The sequence below is a fragment of the Lampetra fluviatilis genome, chromosome 19 (assembly GCF_964198595.1).
Source record: "Lampetra fluviatilis chromosome 19, kcLamFluv1.1, whole genome shotgun sequence".
Lineage (NCBI taxonomy): Eukaryota > Metazoa > Chordata > Hyperoartia > Petromyzontiformes > Petromyzontidae > Lampetra > Lampetra fluviatilis.
This window is the reverse complement of record NC_136293.1, coordinates 4,609,887-4,623,439: the sequence shown is the minus strand read 5'-3', so window position 1 is coordinate 4,623,439 and position 13,553 is coordinate 4,609,887. Positions and strand designations below refer to the sequence as shown.

Below are 13,553 nucleotides of genomic sequence, written 5' to 3'. Positions count from 1 at the left end.
CGTGTAGCCTTTTATAGACCGTTGGGGTAGGAGCTGTCGGTGAGCACCTAATAAAACCAGCAATGAGTGTGCGTGGGATGTAAGAAATGTGGCCATTCTTTCAACTGCCGCACCAAGAATTGAAACCGGAGACGTCCTGGAATGCAGCAAGTTCATTGTGATGACTATGACACCACGGCAGCATCCTGTATACGGGGTACACCTTCAGTATGTTCTATTAACTAAGAACTCTTTTATTTTACCAGGTAAGGCCCACTGAGCTATATAGCTCTTAGAAGCGACCTGGCCACAAATGATAGGTCCACGAAGTGGCTTACCACGTGGACATTTCTAGCAGCCCAAATACTGTCCTCTAAACGCATGTCAGACACTGAAGGCACGGCACTGCATCTTCCGGACACTGATACACGTATCAACCCCCTGACTGCAGTCGGACAAGTCACCGATTCAAGGTGATTTTGAATTGGGACCCAAGTGTTTGGGGAGCAGTAGTGTAGCGATTTTAGCATGCCGCGCTTATGAACCCGGCGGCCCGAGCTCGATTCCAGCTCACGGGAATCGAACTCGGTCCTGGGCCTCCACTAGGTCGACTCGGCCTCAGACAAGTACCTGGTGCGGTGTGTAATAATCACCACCGGGGAGACAATGTGGTCGGGTGTGGTGCTGGCCACCCACCCCCTCCTGTGCCGTGCCTGCTTTCATAGATGGTGCTCACAAACTGCAGTCTGTTAAGGCTATTTGGGGGATCCTCTGTCTTTGGTATATGTATAATCTCACACCACCAATGTGCCCATCGATATTGGTAGGATTCTCTCTTAGTTAGCCTGCTGTTGCCCCACGTGGTTTGTAGAAAACAAACTCGGGTCTCACGACTCGGATGCGTAACGTCGACGTTGCGTTGTCATCAGTGGTGGCCCGGAGCCAGAGGTGGGAATTCCACGTTTCCATGGTTGGTGCCGGTGGCTCCAAGAGGACACACATTTGGTTTTCGTTCCTGCTTACAAACAGCATGGTGTATAGTAGTTTCATGTTCGTGTTTAGTGTTTTGGTGGTCCTGTGTGGTTGGAAAAGCAAAATGCGTGTGTGGGCACGGGTAACAAGCATTTATCTCCAAAAGGTAGATAAAATACAATAATTGTTGGTAACAAACGCTGCATAAATAACAATGTTTTGAGTTTAATTTATAAAAACTGCACGCTTATTTAGTCATAATTCAAAACCCTTATGGCTAAATGGCATGCAGGGGTATTTGCAAGTTGTGCACAAGTCTGCTCTTTCAATAAAAATGCAGTGCTGTGGAAATGCAACTTTAGGCAGAGGGAATGAGCAATAATGTTTCAATGTATTAAAAAATCCCCATTTTTAAGTCGGGTTGGCAACCCAGAAAATGTTTACGTATCTGGCACAGGGGCCGTCCATAAATGACGTCACGCACCTGGGGGGGTGGTCAGATATTTGTGACGCGGGGGGGGGGTTGAGAAATGTGACGTCACATCAAAATGTGCAACTTTAAATAAATATAGCCAACACGTTCTATTTAATTAGACTTTTTTAATAAATGTTTTTTCCAACATCAGAGTGCAGCGGCACATTAAATACGCACTACAATGACAATAGTTTAAACGGATTTGAAGCATGTTTTATTTGGGGGGGCAGAGCTTTGACGTCATATTTGAGGGGGGGGGTCTGACTTTTTGTGCCGTGTATGACGAAGGGAGGGGGGGTCAAGAATCGTCAAATGGCGTGACGTCATTTATGGACGGCCCCACAACTCAGAATATCTTGCTGTGGCGCTAACTCACCATCTCCCACCTCCTCTTGTCAACCAGCGACCCGGCCAATATTTGAGAAATTAAGCCCTGGTGAGAAGACGACTCAAAACCAGGAGCCTGAGAATTTAAGTCTTAGCTGGGAGTCCGACCATCGGGCTAAATTAAATCCGTACCACGGTCGGTCGTGGTCGTCATATGGATGACCCGGCTCCTGTCATAGGAATGTGGCATTTCCCCTGCTTGGCTTTAGGCTTGCAAATCGAGAACAATGCGTGTTTGAGTTGGCGTTGTGGAAAGTTCTTTGTTATGAAATGGGGAGGGGCGGGGTGGGTGTTGCCGATGCCAGAGGATTGTAAGTGATTGTAATGTGACTTTTGTCCCCAGACACATACCGGTTTATTTCCCCAGAAGCCGGCAGGCAATGCTCGGCTATTATGAGCAGTGTGGTAAAGCTGGCTGGCGTGCATGCGCGTTGTGTGTGTGTGGCAGGGGGGGGCTGTCAGTAGGAGGAGGAGGCAGGGTGGCTTTACGTTGCGGGTGGTGCGAGAGGAGGAGTGGTGTAAGTGAGAGGGTGGGCCGAGTGGCGGTGTGGGTGCATAGCGAGGGGCATGATCCCGCGCGCTGCTGGCTCCCAGCAATGAGCGGCGGCTCTCTGGTCACGGCAGACGCTCCGAGCTGGGCAAGCGGTGTGCGAGTTGAGGTGTGGTGGTGGTGGGGGGGGAGAGTGCAGGGCAAGCAGCAATGGGCTGCGTTGAGAGCAAGTCTTACTCCCGCACCCACAGCAAGCAGCCCAAAAAGGTAAACAGACCCGTGTGCAGTCCAGCCCGACACGCACGGTACGGTGTTGACTGTCGGTAACGCAATGCCTCGAAATGCGAAGTACTGTAGATGCGTTCCTGGAGCTTCGTCCCCGTGGTGAGACTTCCTATATTGGATGGTGTACGACGTTCGGACTTGGAGGATGCGTTTCTTCCCAGCCTGCGTAACTTACTAATTCGTACTGTGGGCGCGTCATAACTTACCATTCGTATTGTGAACGGACAATTTACATGTAAAATTATATCATATTTTTTTTATACTGTGCTGTACTGAAAAAAAACTAACTACTTAAATAAAATAAACATGGTGAAGATGGAATTGTATTCGTATTTATATAGTACCGAGATCGATTTATTTTAAATTTTAATTTTTATGACCATTTAAAGCAATGGGAGTAAATCCAAAGTTCGTTTTATACTGAAATTTCGTATATCGAATATTCGCATATCGAGGTATGGACTACTTTCTGGATTCTCTTCCCAGTGCCGCTGTTGTCAACTTTACTCGTGAAACGAGAGCCCTCCGAGACTCCGTCTCCCTTGACGGCCCAGAACCAGGGGTTGGAAATTCCACATTCTCATGGCGGGGGGTCAGATTGTTGTATAGGACAGCCACTATCGTTTTTTTGCAAAGTTTTGCTCATTGTATCAACCATGGAGGGGTGATGAGCAGAAAACACCCCAAACTCCGACTGGGATTTAAACTCTCAATCCTGTGATGTTGAGTCGAGCACTATCAAGTGTCATTCGGCTGTATTTGTAACCTATTAAACTACTGAACTTTACGTTAATGTAGCATTTTAAAATTGTATCAAATTATTAATTGGGTTTGGGTTTTTTTAAATAAAAAAGCAATTCGTCATCCCCGTGGTTGAAAGGGTCTCCATCTGTCATAGGGTAATAAATACTTGCATTACAGATAAGATATTAAATTTGAGTTCATTTTTGGTAAGTTTGACTTGGGATTTTTCCTGCAGCTTTCGTTACGTGTACACAAATACTCCAGGTGAGATGTGGACTGCGGTGATGCGTTGATGCGAGCGGTAACGGAATCGTCCAGGATTTAGGATCGTCTTAGTTTTGTTACTTTCTACGGCAGAACATCCCTAGTATATTTCCCTGTTATCGTTTTGTACGTCAACTGCCCCAGAGCAGTTTCTGTTCAAGAGTACTCGGTTTCTGAAACGGTGTCTTTTGCCTCGTGTTGTGTACGGTAGTTAACAGCGAATGTATGTGCTTGTGTAACGTAACATACGATCTGTTTTATTTACATGCCAAATATTGTCTGTACAGAGTCTTAGTTGCGTGTGTGTGTGTAGAGACGTGTTGGTATGGTCACTGCCCAGTGCTATGATCCCGGCAACCTGAATTTAATTGTCAACCATGCCCGTCAGTGGCGAGTTATCCCAATCTGTCCCGAGTATTGCCCTCGGGTTGACTCGACTTTAAACTGAGAATGTGGTCGTCTTGTGGTGTGTGTGTGTGAACATCGGCAGTGGGAGAGACAATGGTGGCCGTGTGGTGCTGCTTGCCATGCCGTAGTTTACGCAACCCCGTCGGCCTCTTTCATAGTTGTTCGCTCACACGTGGAGTTTGTCTTAACGTAGAGTTGGTGGCACGTGTGATTTTTTTTTGTGTCCGTACCAAATTTATGTTGCACCTCATGCTGCACGTACATTGGCCCTGGTTCAGCGGCGTGTGTATAAACGTCCTGATATATTTTTTTAAAAACATAGTCAAGCTCTGGTTTATTTTCGAGAGCCCCACTACAGCTTGGTACAATTATTCACCCGCCAGAGTGGATGGGGTGGGGGGTGACACACACGTGGGCTCGCACCGCCTTGGCACATACACCACTGGAGCTTAATGTCGTCCTGTGTGCCTCCTGAACGGAGCATTAATAATGCAGGTGCCTCCTTTGAGTTATGAGACCCAAGGTAACACTTTTTCCCCCCCCACCGGGTCCGCCGTGGTAACAGCGCGGCGCAGATGGCAGTGCGCGAGAGAGGTGGTTTTGGCGTTCGACCGTGGCCACGGCAGCGTCGTTTGGGAAGGAATTCCTCCTCGCGGTCAAACAAACAAAACAAATGCTGTGCCGCCGCTCGCTCGCGAGAAGCGATGGGGGAACGAGAGAGGAGAGGGCCCAGCAGCGGTGTTGGCTGGCGGAGGAAGCTCCGAGCGTGCAGCCCCCGAGCCCCGCGATGGAGTCGTGTCAAATCGCCGGCTTGTCAAAAGCGGTCGACGTGCCCTTGATACGGACGCTTGAAATATTCCCTCGCGTGGTTGAGCTGTTTGTTCCCCCCCCCTACTCCGTACTTTGTTGGGTTTTTGAGGAGGGGGTCTAAAAGGTATGTGTGTGCATACCATAGCAGCGTTAATAGTTGCTTGCAAACAGAACTTGTCCCAACAAGCTTGAAAATGAGTTTGTTTGTTCGAAGGTGTTTTTAAAATGTATTACTCTCCGTGAGGTGAGAAGCAGAGACTAGTGGTTGTTTTTACTCTGGCCGAAGGTGATTGTCAGAGGCTTGTGTAAATGAATTACTAAAATTATATATTCCCTTCACCTGTATACTGTACTGCTCCTTGTCAAGCCACTGGTGATCGACGGCCTCGTGGCATTACGCCTCAAGGATGTTTTTTTTACTATACTTCACCATGCTAGTGAGTGCAGGTTGGTTCAGGGGGAATGCCCAGCACGGGTTCGGCTGTCACGTGCCCACTGATGTTAGTTCGAGCTGGGAATCATGGTCGCGTCCCTTTTTATCTTAAACAGCTTTACGTGATCTAAACCAAAGGAAGTTACTCCCTAATTTTGTATGTCGATAAATGGTCCACCGATTTGATAGATTGATGGCCGTCTGACCGTCATTTGGTAGACGGCTTTAATATATTGCCATCTAAATTCAATTCAGCTTTACGTAAATGTGGTGATGGTCATTTATTTATTTTTCAAGCAGCATAGTTAGCTACAGACTGGAACATACCGAGTATGTCTGGTAGGGGGGGGAGACAAAGGCAGCCGTGACTCAAGGCACGAAGCGGGGGTGGGGGAGGGGGGGTGCCCACCAATGCTAATTAAACAATCGGGTTGTTGCCCTTGCCTCAAGCCATGGGGGTCATGGAAGTCTTCATAACGCAATGAGGACTCGCCCCCCTCGCCCCCCCCCCAATGGTACGAATGCGCACAATGCCCCATGGCAATTCCCGCTAAACGGGAGCCAGGCACTGAGCTCATCCCCGAGATATTTTTGTTGATAGTTATTATAAAAAGAGCTTGTACCCTCCTGAGTTTCGGTAACTTTGTGTTCTTTTTCTCTTGTAAGTGGCACGTCCTTAACTTGTTGCAAGTTTCATAACGACCCGTTCCGATCATCCCCCGCCACCCCCCCCCCCCCGTAGATATACAAGTACGACTTGGTGAAGAGTCAGCCCCACTCTCTGTATTGATAAACAAAACCCCCCGCCATAGGAATGTGGAATTTCCATTGCTGGGCTCTGGGAAACACCAGTCGAGATGAGCCACAGGCCGCTAGTGACTCACGGGAGAGACGCTCTGGACGGTGACGACTGCGTGCCGTGCGGACACCAAAAACGCTCAACGGAACTGGGCGTGTCAGCGACGTGAAACAGAAACAAGTTGCCAGTCGATGTCCGGCTATCGAATCCCCCCCCCACCCCACTCGCTGTGGCTGGAGAGCCACACTGGCGACCTCGTGCGTGAATGGTCTGCGCCGTGTGGTGTATTTCAGTGAGCGGGGGGGGGGTGTGGATTTCAGCTGCCCCCCCCCCCCCGGTGAGTGAAGAAACATCGACAGCAACTGCAGAGAATTGCCGACGGCAGTGGAAGGTGTCCACCCAATACCACCCGGGGGGAGGGGGGGTTAAATAAAGAGCGCATTGATTTTGAGGCGTGGTGGCCCTTTTTAATGTCTTTCCATGCGAGGGTTGTTTTTTGACCTGGAATAAGTAACCCATAGAGTGTAGATCGATATCTTGATAAGAGAGACGCCAAATAAAACCTCCCTAAAAAAACTGAAACGTAGGTCTTTAAACGTGGCATACCGTAACATACAAAACCCACGTGAGTTTTTTCCATCTTCTTTTTGTTGTTAACATATTTTCCTCCAGCGCGGCTGTCACTGCGGAGGCGATTCCTGGTGAGCCAACTCCACAGCCACAAAGCCACTTGGGGGCTATCTGTCAAACGCGCAGCTTTTAGTTGTTGTTGTAGGCACATATTTAGAACACACGAATTGGGTATCGTCTGTGCAGGAATGCTGATTATCAGCCTGCTCTGCGCCATGGAGATAGGAGCTGTGATGTGTTTGTTTACGCGCCCGCGCTGAACTTATCTTGCACCACCGTTGTTGGCCTGTCTCGGACACTTCCCTGCCATAAAGATCGCGGGGGGAGAGACCGCCAACTGTACGTGTAATGGGGGGCGAGGCGTACATCCGTACACGTGTTTTTCCCCACGTATGTTAGCTGGGAATGTCCCGTTTATGGTAAGTTTTATAGATATTGTACGGTAAGTGTATAAACAGCAGTCAAACGATGGGTGCAATAGCGAGCGGTTGTTTTATTGTTTTGTTTGGATAGAGGGTGTGGATTCAGTATTTTACTTTTGGAATATCTGAGTATACACTTACAAATTTACATATTTTGTAAATGTAATGAAAACAATGTACTTAACTATTTTTACTTTGCAAGTAGTTTTTCTTTTCAAGTGCTCCTCTTAAGCGTCATAGGCTAACATATATATTGGTATGTGGCGTAATTCAATTGTAGCCTGGCATATCATTCACCTGTTCGAGTAGCAAGCTCCTCATTGATTGCATACAAGTCGCAGCTTGGGTGAGCGAGGTGGGTAAGGTGACTCTCGAAGGTCAAATTGCTAAGCTGGCCCCGCTGAAATCCTGGGTTCGAACCCAGACGGCTGCCTTGTCATGAAACTGGGGTTCTCAAGTGTCTAGTAAGTTGATGGTCTCAGCCTGCGATTTAATGGCGACAAAAAACAATAGCAGAAAATGTGACTTGGCACTTTGTCTTAATTCCGACTCGGAGATTTACAAACATTGGTTCGGCTGTCATATGACAGAGGTTGTTCTTGGTGGCTAAATGTGGGAAAGTTAACGATTGCTTTTAAAATGAAATTGTATATAGCGCCGTTCGTGCAATTTGCATCTCACAATCGCCGAGGTAGGAACCACAGACACCAGCTGGAAGGCTGCCAGGCGGCGAGCCGGCACCAACGATTGCTCTGCAGTTCTCTACATATTAAGATGCTTTCAGCCGATTACTGAATGTTATACATGTGGCAGGAAACTGGTGCACCAGGAGAAAACCCACGCATGGCGAGGTGGCAATACGAATTTTCATTCATAAAAATCCCGGCCAATTTCGACTCGGTCGGTCGTGACTGTCCAACAGAGTCTGTCGTCGCAGGAACGTGGAACTTCTCCCACGGTTCGGAGCCAGTAATGGGGGGCGAACGTTGCCCCCGACACTCAAGCGAGCACTGGGAACGCTGACTTTTTGAAGTGGAAATTTTTAAGCCCTGGACATACCGCTGCACGCAACGCATGCGGCATGCACGGCTGCAGACTTTTGGTGAACGGGGCCCGGTGTGGTGTCTCGGAAATAACACCGGGTTCACCGTCACTGCTGCTGGATCGTGTCTGCTTGGGGTGTGTCTGTAAAATAACCCTCTGGAGTCATTTGATTGATGTGGTTTCCCCTAGGGGGGTGTGTGCATTATCTCATGCTCTGATCAGTCGCCACAGCGGAGCAGGTGTTTCTTTAGCCATGTAATCAGACTTTTATTCCACCCTCTTGCTTGGTATATAACTTGTTTTTATCCGTGCTTCACGTGATGGAGAAAGGTTAACTGAAAATAAATAGCCTAAAAATATTAAGCTGTCAACCGTGGACTCGGAAATTGCATCCGTCTCTGCAACGTGTCTGATCGAGCGTGAAACCTAACCCCATCAGAGAACTTTGGGCTTCGCTTGGCGTGCAGTATGGAGAGGTATCTGTACATCACGGGGTTCTTGGAGTAAGAGGCGAGTGATCGGGCTGTACGGACCAAATGCCCAACTTGTCCATAGGACACAAGCCCCTGTTGCGTCCGTGTACGAATAGACTTGACTGCGCATCAGCCACTCTTTGACAGGGAGGGCATGACCTACAATACCACCGGGCATGACCTACAATACCACTATGCATGACTTACAATACCACTATGCATGACCTACAATACCACCGGGCATAACCTCGAAGCAAAAGCCAAACGAAGGAATGAAACATTAACATTTGACCCCTCCTGCATAATTTAAAAGCCATGGAAATGTACGCTACTGCCCTGGCCCATTTTTTAAATGAACCCACAAACGCTTAACAGTACGTTGAGTGAACACATTTTGTTTTGCACTTTATCTGGCTTAATGCCGACTCCGAGAATGGCAAACGACAAAATAGCTATTATTATTTTACCTGGTTCAGCCCACTGAGCTCTATAGCTCTTTTTCAGAAGTGACCCGCCAAGGGGAGAATATGCAAACTCCAAATACAGTTTACAGGCGTCGTCACTGTTGGGATCGAACCCACGACCTCCTGTACACCATCTCGCCACTGCCCCCGTGGGGGTGGGGGGGGGCTTTGACTCGTGCGATGAATGCTGAGTAAATAAAGCATCCAAGTAAATAACCGTGGGGCATCTTGCCACAGCAAAAAAAAACAAACCTGCCTGGGTGCTTTAGTTTAAAAGAAACAACCTGTTTCTCATTGAGATGCCTTTCAGAGTTCGTCTGTGTGGGGCGGAAGGTTGTGACCAGCCCCGATGTCTAAACAAACATGGGGTTTTTTTTTCCTCTTCACGCTAAAGTGGAGGGCGGCGGTTGTTTTCGCAGCAGCTTGCTGTGCACCGCCAGCAATCCTGCGCGGCGACTGCATTGGCTCTGGAGGAGACGACACATTTTTCCGTGGCATGTGCCACTATTTTCGGGGGCATTGGTTGAGTGGGGTGGGTTTGAGCGCGGAAGTCATGCAACAAGACGAGCCTTATCATAAGGCAAACAGTGTGCTTGGTGGTGGTGGGGGAGTGATGGAGTTAAAGCCATCGGGTCCCGCGATGGAGTCTCTGAAGGCATCCCCTTGACTGGCTCTGTAGGGCTCCCGTGGGTCACGTGGTCTGTGCTGTTCTTGCAGTCACGGTGGTGATGGATGATTTACAGACGTTGCCCAATGAATGCCATATTTGCCACAAGTGACACGTGTCACCTTGCGTAATATTTACGTACACGTTGGTGACTGGTAAACTTTGTTTCCCGTATACATCAGATAAAAAACATACAGCTTCTAATCAATCCTATGACACTTATTATCTATGGCTGGTGGGGGCCCCTGGCATAACAATTATAGTTGAGCATTGGTTTAGGGTACAGAAGACCTTTGAATAGCGCTGGGGTTACGTTCTTTGAGAGTCACAAGCCAAAACCGCGATATTCAATATTTGAGCCTTACCTAAATAATGCGGTTAGTTTCACGGCAACCAAAAATAGACAACATCGCAATTTAAATAAGTGCTGTGCAGTATACCAAATAAACTAAACTGGTTAATTGAAATTAACATGTAAAAACCCGGTACAAAAAAACTTTCCGAGACAATAAATAGTGTAATTGCTAAATGTACTACTAATGATGATGGTGATCCAAAGCAGATGTCTGTTTGTCCGTGAGTGGGGAGCGGTAGTGCAATGGTTAGCACGCTGCGCTACGAACCTGGCGAACAGAGTTCAATTTCCGCTCATGCTCTACACCAGTGACGATTATCTTAACCGGTCATGGACCTCCCCTAGATCGACTCAACCTCATGAGTCCCTGGTGCGATGTGTAAATGTCACCACTCGGGAGACGAAGGCGGCCGGGTGTGGTGCTGGCTATAACCCACCTTCTCGTGTGCTGCGCCGGACTTCATAGGTGCTCGCTAACAGCACTTGCCCCAACAGTCTGTTAAGAGGCGATACGGGGGAGGGTCTTTGTCTGCGAGATGCTTGTATGGCAAAGATTGTCCGTGCCACTGACTGCTACTTCAGTGTAAAGTATACCCGCGAAAGGACAAAACTAACCCCCGCGATGGCTAAATTGGTACAGAGGTGGCCCGCGATTGGTCGTAATCGGGAACGATGAACCCGCGATATTCAAGGGTCTTCCTGTATTGAATCTGCATGTCAATGAGAGCATCTTGAGGTTGTCCTATTGAACGCTGGCGATGCAAATGTGTAATTTCCACTGCTGGCTTGGGCCACTGACAGATGAGTGATGCGCCACTGCTCATTGTGCAAGAAGACACTTGGATGTTTTTTTAACGCTTTGACATTTTTAATTACGTGTTTTCTAACGGAGGACTTGTATTTTGTCATTGAGCGTGACTTGGTGAAGGCTGTATTCATGCCACAAATCCTTTTTCAGGATTGCTTGAAGTAAAAACAAGCGTGCCAAATGCTTGAAAATGCTGCGGTGGAATTTTTGATGTCGCATCTTCCTGAATTAAATGGCGCTAAACGTGAGAAGGGCACAAGATGGAATAAAATACGAACCGTCACTTTACCATTTATTATTGGCAGAGTATTTTCTTGGGCATGTAAATACAACAGTAATATGCCAGTTGCGAGTGACATTTAAGTAGTGGCCAGAGAAAGGCTTTGCAAATGTCAGCTGAAATGCTAAATACAGTACTGCAACTTTGTTTTAAATTTGAGCATTCATTTTTTTACGTGGAATTTCCACGCTTGGTCCTGGGACTGGCGATGGAAATGATTTCGGTACCATGTTCACTGGAGCAGATGGGGTAGGGGGGGGGCATAGTGGGGTCATCCCGACACTGGGAAACGGTGTGGTTATATAAACCCTAATTGTCTTGTGCTTTGCTATCCACTCGCTCCAGGGTCTCGCCTTCAAATGTTTTGACGGGGGAGGGGGGGGGGTAGAGCACTCATGCCTGGACTTAAAATAAAATGCACTGCCCAGCCATTGCCACCCTCTCTTTGTTGAACAATGCCTGGATGTGCTGCAGGGGCTGGGCTTTTCCACATGTGGAAATGTACCATGGTCAATTTTTAATCCCGTAATTGTTTTTAGTGGTAATTAAAAAATTTACTTAAAAAGGGTTGCCAACACCCACTAACAATGGTGACATTTTGCAGATTTTTCCCCCGGCTTTGTCGAGTGGCTTTTTCCAAAGGTAAGCAGGAAAGTAGCATTAAACAAACAGCCAAGTGAAAATTCTCGCGTAGGTACGTGCCTGATTTTCATTTTAAGTGATACGATACCTATTTTTAAGTGGTGTTATTAACCCATCCACAAGCCTGCTAAAGTATTGGCGCTAAAAACAAACCGTTCGGCTTTTACAAATTCTATCCTCCTGAGCCTTTGCCTTGCATGGTTGGGGGAAGGGGGGGGGGCGATTGCCACAATGGGTTCCTCCTCGCATCTGGAAAGGCTGAAAGTTTCCAGAGCAGTGGCCAAAGGTTTGGGCTTGCTTGGGTGCGTGCGTGCAAAGAGCTCTGCCTGGCATCGGTCACGCCTGCGCGTGGCCTGGCCGCCACCTCTGGCACAGAGCGCCATGTGTGTTCGTAATTTGTCGAGGCAGTGGCGGCCGGAGAGGTTGCCCCCATGACACGCGGCATGTAGCGCCCTAACGCGGAGTTTCGCGCAACGCGTCTCGCGGGGAGAATGTAATGCGGAACATGAACACAACGTCGCATATCCAACCCAGTGCTCATCCGCCCTGATGAATGAGACACCCCCCCCGCACCCAGGGCAGTACTTGTGCACGGTGTGATTGTCATTTTACTGTAGATTGTTCACGCATCCAACCTTTTCACATGTACGCCAATACCCGTCACGTTGGGTAAGCAACGTTGCGTATCCAACTTGCATATCCAGTAAGTTGGATATGCAACATTGTCCTGTGGCACCCGCCACGAGAATGTGGAATTTCCACTTTTTAATATGGTGAAGGGAGTTGAGCACTGACCCATCTGATTGGGAATGATTAGGATCAGATTCTGTATTTGTGCGGAGAGTAGTGGTGTACCGTTGAATCGATTTAACAGCAGTGCTGAAGCTCATTACACTGGCAGCCGAATGCATGGGCAATAATTGCGTTTTTATTGATGTGTATGGATGTTTTATGTAATCGATTTGACGTTACAACTGCGGCCACTAGAGGCTGCTATGTTCACTAATATTGAATCGATAATTTCCATCTGATTGGCGCCCTGAGTCGCTGCAATTTAATTTGCAGCGAGGAGGGAGAATCGGTGCACTCGTGGTGTGGACAGTACATGTGCTGTACATGTTGCTGGATTCATATGTATTACCTTGGTCCATCCTTCCCACGAGTGACAGTACATCCTTGTGTAGGATGTCAACGGTGGTCTTTCCAAACAACGACTGGCCCTTGCAATGAGTGTGGCGTTTCCTGGCCAAGCGTTGCCAACAGAGATGAATGTGACTCGATCACTCTTGATGATACACATTCGGATGTTTAACCCTAGACTTGGGAAAATGTACTATGTGAGTGCATGCAGCAGTAAGTAATTTTTAAACACCATCTTTGGAAGGGGTAATGTTAAAATACATTGCATATGCAAAATTAGAAGTGAAGTTAATGACCACTTTTGACACCTTGGGGAGCATTGCACAAATTGCAATCAACCTGTGTGATCGAAATGGAAACTGGTTGGCTCTGGATGAAAAGAGGCTCCTTGTGAACATACGTGTGGATTAAATTAACACTGGCAGGTCTATGCACCACACCGCGTTCCATGTGGCAGCTTTCAGTTCCTAGGCAGACGTGTACTGGCGTTGCACCTGTTAGCTGTTGACTGGAAGAGGGGCGCTGAGCTGGTAAGATGTTAACTCCCTTGCCTGGTATGCAGGAGTCAGTCGGTTCGATCCT

The 13,553-nt window shown here is 48.0% G+C and overlaps 1 protein-coding gene across 1 annotated transcript in view; it reads left to right on the top strand.

Annotated features, from left to right (window-relative positions):
* Positions 1 to 2,351: 2,351 nt before the first annotated feature.
* The window catches only part of LOC144937557 (coiled-coil domain-containing protein 69-like), a 30,745-nt gene continuing 19,543 nt past the window's right edge, over positions 2,352 to 13,553 (top strand). The window contains exon 1 of the mRNA XM_078864842.1: positions 2,352 to 2,570. Within this exon, the coding sequence (XP_078720968.1) occupies positions 2,514 to 2,570 (57 nt within the window). The 5' untranslated portion in view covers positions 2,352 to 2,513. The remainder of the gene's footprint in view (positions 2,571 to 13,553) is intronic.